Source organism: Excalfactoria chinensis, chromosome 19 (assembly GCF_039878825.1).
Source record: "Excalfactoria chinensis isolate bCotChi1 chromosome 19, bCotChi1.hap2, whole genome shotgun sequence".
In the NCBI taxonomy this organism is placed as follows: Eukaryota; Metazoa; Chordata; class Aves; order Galliformes; family Phasianidae; genus Excalfactoria; species Excalfactoria chinensis.
The window spans coordinates 7,440,765-7,452,903 of record NC_092843.1 but is presented as its reverse complement, the minus strand read 5'-3'; the positions used below and the strand labels follow the sequence as shown (position 1 = coordinate 7,452,903).

Genomic DNA, 12,139 nt, shown 5'->3' with positions numbered 1-12,139 from the left:
TTGTGAAATGCAGTGCGGAGATGTCTAAGGGAGATCTGTCAGGATCCTCTGCAGAGGAGGATTTCATCATCTTGTCAATGAGCATGTTCTCACTCGGTGCATGTGTCTGTAGTATCCATGGTGTGTGTTAGGGAGGGTTTCTTTATGATGTGAATAAGATCATTCAACGTTCTCAAGATTGAGCTCACCAGGAATCCCATGTTTTTCAGCCGTGCAAATAAAAACTCAAACATATAGAAAAGGGAAGTAAATGTTAAAGAATTCCAAACAACTATATGTACACTTTTAACATGGCCGCCTAATGCTGGTGCGAAGTGTTCCCATCCCAGCACGGCACTTGGTTTCACTTTGTGATTCTTTCTGCTGTTTCTTTGGGCTGGGGTGCTGGCACAAACCAACTCTGCAGATTAGCAGCACATCTTAGGACACTTCCTGAAGCGGTGAGGGAGCTTAGGGCCAAGAACAGCACACCTTGTGGACGGAGTGAGCGCTGGCAGCTCAGCCACCAGCCAGAGGCAGGGTCGTGGTTATCCTTGAGAACATGCAGCTGCTGTTGCGAGGGCTCGTATTTCATTTCTGATGTTTCACATCTTCTGCAAATAGCTAAAACATGATTTTGTTCTACAAATCAAATCTGACCTTCTTCTCTGCTCCTCTCCTGCCAGGACGCAAGCTGTGCCAGTGTGCATGGCGTCAGCACCCCCCTCACCTGGAATGATCTCTCTGGTGTTTGCAGTGGTGATGTTGTCAAAGCCTGGGGAAGAGCCATGGGACCCTGGTTTGGCCTCATGGGAGGTAGGAATGTTCTCCCTGTATTGTATTTGAGAATGATTTACTTGCATTATTAATGCTATGATTGCTTTTATTTGGGAACCTGAGGAGGAGGAGTTCCACGTGTAAACAGCACGTGCATTTGTATGCCATGCAAAGTAATGTGCTGTGTCGCATGTCTGAACATAGTGGGAGAAGGATGTGTGTTTAAACAACACCCCTTCCTCCCAAGAAGCAGAACTGTGCTTACAATTCCCTGCCACTGCAAAGTGTCTGAAATCTGCGCAGCACTCTGTTCATAGTATTGCTGCCTGCTATTTGAACACGTTTTAACCAGTTCTTTTGAACTATTTCAATCTAAAGCTATGGGAAACTTAGAATGCATTTCTGCTTCTATAGCAGTCCCAGAAATTTCACTGAATGGCCTAAAAGCGGGTTGCGATTCAGCATGGCAAATCCTCATTGCTGGGTGCTCCTTACCCTGCACTGTATTACCCCCAGATGGCATTTTCTTGTTAAAAGCCTTGCACCAATACTTGCTCACAGTAACGAGTGGTATTGCTGCCGGCTGTGAGATATAGCTTTTATTTGCCTCTGTACAGTTGACATAATGCACTGCTTTGGGAGGTGCTCTGTGCTGTGTGTCTGTAGGGGGCTGCTGGCAGCTGTCCTGGCGTGGGACGTGCATGGAGCTCCATCTGTGGACGTGTGTCTGTCAGAGGTGAATGCGCTGCTGCTGGGGGGGCAGCCGCGGGCTGTTATTCCTATCAAATTCCAACAGCACTTTCCAAATGTGTTTTTCACACGGATCTATTTCTTGCTGTTTTCTTGCATTCTTTTCTGTCTTTGCCCTTGAACCAGAGTTGCTACAGGATTTAATGACGTGTAGCAATCACTCCTCCAGCCTATTTGGGTAGCACTTATTAGCTGAGGGATGACATAGGTAGGGCAGAGCAGCGTGCAGGTTACGGCATGACTGTGCTCAGAGAGCCATGGTGAGCCAAGCACCTGTATTACCCGCGGTGGGTAACGCCGCGTGTAGCTGCTGTCAGTACTGCGGGCACTGCCCCGCGCCGCCATGGTGGGCCATCCCCATCCCCTGGTCTGCTCCAGGAACTCTCCAGGCCGACGCTTCCACGCGTGAGGACTCGCGGGTTGCGCAGCGCTGACCTCGCCCTGGGGGCGCCAGGCGCTGTGCGGGGAAGGGCCGCGCGGAGCCCCCGGGCCGCGCCAACGCACGGCGGGAGGGGGAGCGCTCCCCACAACCTTCTCCGCCAGCAGCCAATGGGCGCGCCGCGCCGAGCCGCTCAGGCCATCCTCATCTCCTCATTGGCCACGCCCCGCGGGCGCCGCCCGATTGGTCACGCCCCCCGCTTCGCGCCCGCCGCCAGCCAATGGGACTGACGGACGGCCGGGCGGCGGGAGGGGAGGGGTTAGAGGTGGTTGACCCGAGGTAACCCCTCGCATCACACCACCGCGGCGGCGGGGGGCGGGGCGCCGGGATGGGGGCGGGGCCGGGGGCGGCACCGGGGATGGGGGGGGCAGCGCCGCGCCCCCAGCACCGCCGCTGCCCTGCACCAGGCCGGGGGCCCGAGGCGCCTCCACTGCGCCCGGCACCCTGAGGTGAGCGGCGAGCCGGGCCGGGCCGGGCCGGGCCGGGCCGGGCCGATCCGGGCGGCGGTGCATGGGGTGATGCGGGCCGAGCCGCGCTCGGGGGAGGTGGCGGGGCCCGAGCCGCGGGGAGCGCGTGGGGCCGGGCCCTCCGGCATCGCTCGGCCCGGGGGGGGATCGGGAGGCTCCGCGGGCGTCGCGCGTGGGTGCGGCTCTCGGGGCTCGGATCGCTCCCTCCGACCCTCCCGGCCTCCGCGGCGCGGGGATGCGGGCGGCGCGCTGCCTCGTGCGCGGGATGGGCGCGGCGTGGCCGAGCTCCGGGACCCGGTGCGGCGCGGGACGGCGGTCCCTCCCGTAGCCGGCGGTGGGCTGAGCTCCGCGGGCCCGGCGGGGCTGCAGGGCCGGGCCTTCTGGGAGCTCCGTACCGCCTTGTTGCGCTCTTCTCTTTCTGTGCTGTCTTTTACGTTTTCTTGTCAGGGTGCTCGGGACGAACCACGTTGATAGTTGGTTCGAAGTGATATTGTAGCCCATCCCGGAGCGGCGGGCTGCGGGTACCGGCTGTGCTGGTGTTCTCAGGCAGCGGGAGTTGGACGCAGCCCCGAGTGACTTAGCAAAGTGCGATCGGTGTGAATGCAGGCTCTGCTTCATTACGTTTCCTTGGTGGAAGAGAGATAAACATTTTACCCGGGGAGACCTGGAAGTGCATACCCCTAATGGGCATTAAGCTATCTGTGCATTTCAGATAGGTGTTGGGAGCCTTAAAATCCATCGAGAACTTCCACCTGTGGATGCATGCTGCAGTTTGCAAACCGTCTTTCAGTGCAGGAAAAGCAAAAGATTTTCTCTGGGCATTGGCTGGTCACTGCGCGCGGTGTTGGGGGGCAGGGAGTGGGGCAGTGCGTGGTCGGGGCACAGCACACATGGAGCGGCCACCCTGCAGGAGAGAATGGCTCCGGGGGTTGGGTGGGCACAGAAGCATCTCTGCCCTCTGGTCTCAGCTTCCAGCCCTCTGCAGTGCTGTGCTGCTCTGCTCAGCAATAGAAATCCTTTTTCAGAGTGGGGTGGCTTGAAAAACCTTCAGAACTTAGTTTCTACCTGCTGTTAAGTAAGCTTCATGCTTGGGTATAGTTTACAAGAACAAAAGCCAGCTTAAAGGAATAGCTGTCCTGAAGACTTCTAAGATCTAATGTTTTTATATGTGTATTTCTTTGGCAAGCCAGGTTTGTTTCTTTATGGCTGTAGAGTTGTGGAAAAGTGATGAGTTTTGCTCTCCCTCAGGCAAAAACAAGTCCATCTCTAAATTTGCATTGTGGAGTTTTCATTGCTTGTAGCATTAGGCATACAACGAGCATGAGTTGGATATTAAACGCCTTAATGTGTGCAGAGCTGGGGAGTTAGGAACATGTTATGTAGCTCTGGCTCCTGATGGGAGGTTGTTCCTTCAGCAGGGAGGAGTGTGGCTCAGATTCTGCAAGATAAAACTGTGATTTAACCCATGTTTGTGTAATTGAGCAGGCTGGCGGTGCGTGACGTTACATGTTCCTCATTACATGTTCTTAAATCCCTGCAAAATGGAATTCTCAGGATGTATCCTGTAGCGTACAGTTCCTTTTAGTGTACCTGTGCAAGATAGCCCATTTGACAACAGCTGCTACCTGCAGAAATAAGCCCAGGGCACGTAAGTAGCTGAGGAGACAGATTTTATAGTGACTTGTTCAGTATTATTTACACACATGGAATGCCTGCAAAGGGTTGTGGTGCACAAGCAGTGTGGCTGTGCTTTGCTGGGGTAAGGAGCTGCATTCCGACCAGGCTTCAGGAGGCCAGTGCAACACACTATGCTTTGATGGAACACTGGTGTTCTGTTTGCAGCAGGGAGAGCAGGAGGCATCTGCAGAGTCATCTCTAAGAAGTGATATGCTTTAATTGTCCCCTGAGAACATTACGATTAAGTAAAACGTGGATAATGAATGTCAACGTACTGAAAACAAGCTGAGCTTCTGTCCAGTTTGATGGCAGTTTGAGTTCACAGCTGGTCACAAGGCTTCAGCAGAGCTCACGGCTTTGGGACGCACCTACAGGGGTCAGAAATGCATCAGTAAGTGCACTGGAGTGGGGCTTTGTGGGCAGCTGACCACGGTGGGGCTGAGCTGTGTGCATGAGATGCATCAATGTGGCTGTTGGAGCACGGCGCTGGGATTTGGTGCTTCTCATGGAGTGTCTGCCTGAAGTGCTTCCCTTGTGTGGCTCTGCTTCCTTCTTTACTTAGGATAAAAAACAAAGCCTCGAAAATATAGTTATTAAAGCGTAAGTTCTTTATGGTTAAGGACATCTCCCTGTAAAATGAACTGCCCCTGGCCCGGGTGAAACTGGAGTTTGTGGGAGGAGTGATGTCAACACAGAGTTGGATCTGAATAATTCAGTCAGTACGGTCATGGGAAAATTGCATAAGCCAGTTGGATCTGTTTTTAATTCTCAGTTACTGATGGGAAGAAAGAAATGGTGCTCAAGGATTGCAGTGTCTATAAACTCCTTGTCTGTGTTCTAATTAGAGCCTAGGTCGTGTCCTGTTAAGTGTTATAACATGGTCTGGTTTTGCCTGTGTACCGGATGTAAGCTGTCATGTTCCCATTAAACTGCTCGTGCTTGCCCCATAGCATGGCCCATGTTGGCAGGGCTGACACAGCCCTCCTTCCTTTGGGATGTCAGCGAGGTGCTGAAGGCACCAAGCCCATCTTTTCTGCATGGTAACATACCTGTGGAAGGGCTGGGGCCCTGAGATGGCTGCTCCCTGCCTTCTCCTTGTCTGTAGTGCTGCATTGCCATTACTGCACTTTCTTTTACAGGTAACTTGGTCCTATGGTATCTCAGCTGTGTTTTGTAGCTCCTGGTTTTTCACGAGGGTTCTAATTTTCATTGGGATTTGCTCTTGACCATCAGTTTCAGCTGAAAGTGGCCAGCAGATTGAGAAGTTCAGAGACAGCAGAGGGAAAAAACAAAAGCCATAAGCTGGTAGCACTGACACAGAGCATCTTTTCCTACAAAAACAGTGCAAAGCTGCACGGAGGGTGTTGGGGTCTTCCTGTCCTGTGTGCTACCTGAACCATCCCAGGTTCAGCTCCTGTGATACTCAGTGGCCCCAGATGTGTGGGTCTTTCTGTTCTTTGTTTTCTTATTATTATTTGCATAACGCTGTATTTTTTTTATCGCATGCAGAGTATTTTTTATAACAATATTCACCTGTTAATTCTTTTATTTTCCAGTTCATTTTGGAAGTGGATAACTGCTCAGATTGCAAGAATAGCAAGAGGTTAGTGCATAAACATGCCTGTTTTTTTTAATTGGTGGATTTCCATTTGTGTGTAGATGCATCAAAGTTGGGCAGAGCAGAACGTGTCAGACAGTAACTTACCATCCCACCTGTCTTGGGCTGTGCTCTGAGGTACTCCTTTGTTCACCATCTCTCATGTTCTTTCTTTGCCACTTGCTCACCTCATAGGAAATTATATTTGTCTGTCTGTGGCAGTTGTGACACTCAAGAAAGCTTCAGAGCTGGTGGGGATTGTGCAGTGTGAGCATGTAGCTGGAGCAGGGAAGGGAAGAGGAAAGGATGAATGGAGCGAGCCTTTGCCCCATGACAGCACTGTGTTGTTGGTGCTGTTAAAGTCATCCTGCTGGTAACTTGTCCTCAGATGTGAATGAGCTTAGAAGATTGAAGTCTTCATAAACGGGGTTGTTTCAGGTTGGGAATAAAGCAGTCCTGCATTGCTGTCAGGAAGCTGTGTGCTGTCTGCTCCCCAGTTTTCAGTAGGTCTGCTCAGATTCCTGAAAGAATCCTAAGTAACATGAGGTCTAAGAATGCCTTACCTTTTCCTCCTCTAAGTACCTTTTGCAGCTTTGTAGGTTTTGCAAAAACTAGCAGGTTTTGCAGCTGCTTTGAATTCAAAGTCCTTGTGCAAACAGAAAAGTCAGTGATTGTAACAGAAATCACTCTTCCCTGGACTCCTGTCCGGGTTCAGCTATTGTGTTCTGGTGTTGTACCATTGCGTTTCCAGTTGGAAGCAAGTCTTGCTTTGCCTTATTTGTTTTGCAATAGGAGATATTAACCTTGAGTTTTGTTTTTATTCTTTCTTTTGCCCTTTAAAGTGCTGAGAGCTCAATTTGGAGGAGCCATGGAAGAGTCTTCCCAACCTGCTAAACCCCTGGAGATGAACCCTCACTCTCGCTTTATTATTGGTTCTGTGTCAGAGGATAACTCAGAAGATGAGACAAGCTCCTTGGTGAAACTTGACCTGCTAGAAGAGAAGGAGAGGTCTCTGTCCCCTGTTTCTGTCTGCTCGGATTCCCTTTCAGACCTGGGACTTCCTAGTGCTCAAGATGGCCTGGCAAACCATATGAGGTACAGATAAATATCTCAGCCTCAATCTCTTACCCTATCAATTCCCAAGGAAGTCCAGAGCTACCCCTTCCAAGCTGCGTACCAATTAATCTCACCTTTGTATCTCAGTTCTGGATTTGGCCTCAAAGTTTTTGTTGTGCTTTGTGGATGGTTTTTGTTTTGGGTAGGGAAAATTCTGATTAAAGAAATGATTGGTAATCCAAGAAGTGGCAGTAAACCAAAGCTTAATGCAGTAGCTACTGCTTGCAGCTCAGGGAGATGTTGGCTTCATAGCTGGGAGAAGGACTGTTTTATTTGTCCATTTTGTTCGTGGTACCCTTGTCACGTTATGGAGGCGGCCTCTTAAAACATGCATAGGCTGTGGTGGGACCAAAGGGTGGTAGTGGTCCATAGTTGAGAGTTGTTCTGGTCATGCTAATGGATGTGGTCAGATAGAAAACCTTACACTAATCTAAAGGGGATTGCCTTTCCCCAGCTGTCAGTTGTAATAATTAGGCAGCCAAATAAAGGTAAATTTGAAGTGGGAAAAGCTCTAGTCTTGAAACTGTATACATTTGAGGAACAGAAGAAACTGTATGAAGACATAACCACTAGTGTGAAACAGACAACAGGAGAGCAAGAAAATCAGGCATTGTCTGCATGCAACTTCGAGGACACTGCCTGGCACGAGAGAACTATAATGCAATAGATGTGCAACCTTGAGCACCTCTGTTGTAACTTGCTTACTTTGGCATTCTGTGTTGAGGGTACTTGACTTTTAGTTAAATTGGAGGGAAATGCCAATTCAAATAAATTAAAAAAAAAAAAAAAGAAGAAGAAGTTACAGCATTAGGCTGTTTTTCTAAGATAAGGTTAGATGAATTGAAATGGTTTTCCAGGATGGTAGTCTCTTTCATCAAAAGATTTCCAAATAATGTTTGCAGATGGAGAAACTGAGACAAGGTAAACAACCAGCCTGCAGTCACGGTGTGACAGTGAATTAGTGGAACACTGGCACTCTTGCTTACAGCTTTCTTTTGATAATCACAAAGGTTCAGCTCTTTCTGGAGCGTCAAAGACAAACCGAGTGAGGAGTTCTGTGCAGTATTGCTCAAACAAGTTGCAGATCCGAGGAAGAATGTGCCAAAAATCTTTCCACTTTCTGGTCAGCCCCGCTGTACCACACAGGAAGGTTAGGTTAGCTGACCTCAGAAACAGCCTGTAGTTGAGGTGAGTAACTGCTGCGGAGAAGCCCTTCTCAGGGAGCAATTATCTCTAAATTAGAGAACTGAGTCAGATGCAGAAGGGTTGTGTGAGTGCACCTGAGTGATCCGTTACCTCTTCACAGAGCGTGCCAGGCAGTGCACCTATTGCTCTGATGGCTGGAGAAAGGAGGTTAGCTCTTGTAGTGCAGGAGGCCTGGCGGAGCAGGGCTGGTTGTCAGCTTTCCAGTTGGTCCTCCCTCTCATGCTCCAGATCACTGAAATTTAGACACACTGTTGCTTTGTGGGTGTTATCTGTGAGACTGTCTATCCTGTCCCGTAACACTGAGTGCTGGTTCCTGTACCTTCTGTGCAGCGGCTGTCCCAGCACTTATCTTGATCTCCCAAGCAAATTTTCACTCCTGGAAGGAGCACCCTGTCAGTATGAAAATGACATTGCTAATTAGGGATGTTCTTCCTTGGTCATTAGCTCATGACCAAGGTCATTAGCTGTTGTCTTATAGCAAAGAAACTCATTCAAATAAAAAGCAACATCACGTTGTCACTTCATGCAGCATGGGTGGGTGCTTTGCTGCGCTGTTTGGTGTTTGCTCCATACCCGAAGCCTTGCAGGTCTTTTGTCTGAGCTGGAAAGTGCTGCTGAGGTCGGGTTGTGGTGCCTGACCGATAGGTCCTGGCCCAGCTGTGGGCAGGCTGAGTGCCAGCTCGTGTTTCTTCATCTGAGCATGAGGAGCGTGTGTGGCTGTGCTGCTCCATCTATCTCATTATTGATCTGGGTAAGTGTTTATGCTCTTGCTAAAGCTGGTCTTGCTGGGACAGGCTGTACAATACAGGCTTCACACCACTAGATATCTATGCAGGCCTTTGACTGAGCTAGCTGGCTGCTAGAGATGGGATTGAGAAAGCCATGATCTGATAATGAACTTCAAATCAGTGTCTGTTACACCAGTGTTTAATGAAAGTGCATGCTGGAAGAATAGCTGTGCACATGAATGTTCTGATTCTTTCCTTTCTTGTAGCTGTATTTTATTTAAAGAGTATCAGTGATAAAACGTGTCAATTTCTTCCTTGCTCAGCTAATGATGGCACTGAACACAACGTGCATCCTTAAAGGAAGTGGTTGCATACAGGTTACTCCAATAAAATTTGCTCTTTGTTGCATTTTGCACCTCTAGGTGATAAAACTGGACGTCCTGTTTTTCCTTTGTCTTTTTGTTTCTGGGTGTCATTGTGTTGTGTTTGAGTTCAGTGCTCCTGGCTGTGGCCTGCAGTCCCACGGACATGCTCTGTGCTGTGCTGTGCAGGGGCTGTTAGTTGTGTTCCTGAGGTTTCAGTGGCAGATAAAGTGACTTCTCAGTGAATGGAGGGTATGTTGGGTCTGTTTGTTTTGTTTAATAAATTGTTCTTGGCTGACGCTATATTGAATTCCTAGTTTTAAAGATAGCATCCAGTATCAAATTCTTGTTTAAAATAGAATAAATCCTGCATGCCTTCTGGTATTTGTCCATCAGGGCTCTGGTTTCATAAGCAGTGAAACGTGTGTACGAAATCACCTGGCAATCCAATTGCAACAACTAGAAGCCGCGTTTTTAGAGGTATCCCAGCTCTTAGCTCTGACAGTGCACCCACAGAGATGCTGGTCTTCATGCTGAGTGTTAGTTGGGCTTCTTGGTGAATAGCCTCAATACAATGTTTGCTGAAATGTTTTCCTTTGCTTGTGATCAGTCGCTGTTGGCTCAGCAGAAGGGGGCAGTGATAGTGCTGTGTGTTTCTACAAGCTGTTGAAATAAGGCTGTGCATCTTTGAGGAAGCCCTGCCAAAGCAAAGGGCTTAGTTCCATCCCTTTCTTAGCATAAGTGTCGCTGCGTGATGCTGAATCTCCAGGGTAGAGGACAACTCGGATCACTTGACACCCTGCTGTAACTCTGTCTTTCAGACCAGACATATGGTCCAACATGTGTGCCTGCAGTCATAGGTGGGCCCCGCTGTGCTGCCTGTGTGAGGCAAAATCTGTCAGTGATAAACTGTGCACACACCTCTCCCACCCACCCCCTTAGTTCTGGTTGGTACAAAAGATGCATTCTTTCTTTCCTGCAGAGGAGATCTGTCCAAAACTTTGTGAATTCAGATCTGCTCACAGCTGCATAATTGTCTTTTACTGCATTTATCTTGGTGGCAGGGCTTCCTCTGGAGAGTGTTAGGCTGTTATTCCAGGAACACATAGAATTTCGTACTTCATGGGGATGTGAAAGCAAAAGTGTTTGGGGGTTTTAGGAACCGGAGTATGGATTTTGATTGCAATGTGGTGCTGGGAATTGGGTGCCGGGGTTTCAGTGGGAAGGGTGTGATGGAGAAATGGGTTCTGGAAGAGAAGTTTGAAGGAGAGGGAAGGGGCTTGTGGCTACAGTACTAAGCAATTCCTCTGTATTTTTTATAGAGGAGTTCTAGCAGTGTGTGCTGGTTTGGATTCTGTAGTTTTGGAACTGAAGTTCCTGCTTTAGGCTGCATACCTGCCTTGATTGCTGTTTAAAATTGCATCAGTATGAATGTGAAGTTATCTTGCCAGGAAGAGGGGTCGTTGTAATTTGTGCTGTATCCTTTCTTTATTTTCTGAAGTTCCTGGGCCCAGCCTTGTGTCAGGGCTGCAGTGAGGCTCTGTTGGGTTTGGTTAATGTGTTGAGGCGCTGACTTCTGGCAATCTCTGCCTTCAAGCCAACAGTTCTGTTTCTTTAAGGCTGCAGGAACCACTGTCTTTGAACAAGTCTGGATTGCTGCCTCCCAGCGTACATTCCTCCAACCATAGCCGCCCTTTGCTCTGGCTGCAGAGGTCTGCATTGCCTGCTGGCTTACACGTGTGCTTGCTCCTTTCTTCTGCCCCTGTGTGGAATAGGCTGCACAGGCAGGCCTAGCAGTGGGGCACGTTTTGTGGATGCTCCACAAAGTCCTGCTGCCCGGACCGGATGCACACACACATCAGCACGTGCATATTACAAAACAAATCCCAAACTGATAAGAGCTGCCCTCCCTGCACACCCTGTGCAGGTCAAACATGGAAAAAAAATGAATAATCTTTTCTCAGGGTGTGAATGTGTGTGTGTGTGTGAATGTGTGTGTGTGTGTGTGTGTGTCTGTGCTGCAGCCTCCTTACGGCTGCCTTGCACACACGCCAGCTCATGCATCGCTGCCTTTGGAGCAAACTGCAGCGTCACCGCTAGCGCTGGGCATGTTGCAGTGCTGGGATCAGTGCAGGCTCCTGGCTGCGATGTGCGTCAGGTATGTCTGCAATCAGTGCGGTTTTTCTCAGGGCAGCACACAGGCTTCCCTTTTGTCTGCCTGCAGGCCGAGCCTCCAGGGAGGGGGGGGGGGTGCTTTTCACATGCTGTTTGCCAGCTGGGTTCTGACTAGTGCTGTGGTTAGGGACTGGGCTTTGTGCATGTGATGGTAAGCGTTGTATCACAGTGACACATCCTCGTGTGGCGAGGTTCTGCTGGGATGCTGCAGCCGATCGTCTCCATTGACGCTGTAGCAGAAGCACAATGAGTGCTTTTAACCCAGCTAAAGCTGTTCTCTAACATGAGGCTGTGTGTAGCTGTAGGATTTGTTTCCTTGCAGCTACAGTGGTTGGAAGCTATTAGGGCTGGGAGGCTTTTTTGGAGCGTGGGCAAATATTTGGGAAAGAGATTTCACAAAGACTGTGAAATAAATTCCAATTACATTCAATAACTGTAAATCTTAAAGTCAGGATCAAAAACTGAGGAAATTTAATATCGTGCAAGAATTTCATTTAGAAAGAGATGGAATGTACCATTTTCTGTATGCAGTATGTGTCCAGTGAAGTCACTGAGGACGAGGTGGGCTTTGCATGTCCAGGAGAGGAAGCAATGCAGATTTCATCAAGCTGAGTCTGATAGTTCTTAAATCTCTGCCCTTGTGATGATGCCCTTCTGGGAACTGGTGGGTTGGTGGGAGCCTCCCAGCAGGGCTGGGGGGGCAGGAGCTTGCAGAGCTTGGGGAAGTGGGTGTCCAGGTGGGGTTGTGCATATGGGAGGAGCGGGGTCTGTGCTGGACTGAGGGGCTTTCAGTAACTAGGCAGATGTGTAATGCACTCCAACACAGCCTCTGCTTTTTGTCTGGGAACTAATTGTCAAGCCAGAAG

At 49.4% G+C, this 12,139-nt stretch overlaps 1 protein-coding gene across 6 annotated transcripts in view; it reads left to right on the top strand.

The window, feature by feature from the left end:
* The first annotated feature begins 760 nt into the window (after positions 1-760).
* The window catches only part of ACACA (acetyl-CoA carboxylase alpha), a 102,496-nt gene continuing 91,117 nt past the window's right edge, over positions 761-12,139 (top strand). For 2 of the 6 annotated variants that reach the window (XM_072353677.1, XM_072353676.1), the window contains exons 1-3: positions 4,416-4,480; positions 5,646-5,692; positions 6,529-6,781. In XM_072353677.1, the coding sequence (XP_072209778.1) occupies positions 4,473-4,480; positions 5,646-5,692; positions 6,529-6,781 (308 nt within the window). In that variant the 5' untranslated portion in view covers positions 4,416-4,472. Of the gene's footprint in view, positions 796-2,311; positions 2,395-4,415; positions 4,481-5,645; positions 5,693-6,528; positions 6,782-8,669; positions 8,760-11,192; positions 11,257-12,139 lie in introns of those variants that run through there. The other 4 variants (XM_072353679.1, XM_072353678.1, XM_072353682.1 and 1 more) reach the window with 4 other exon arrangements.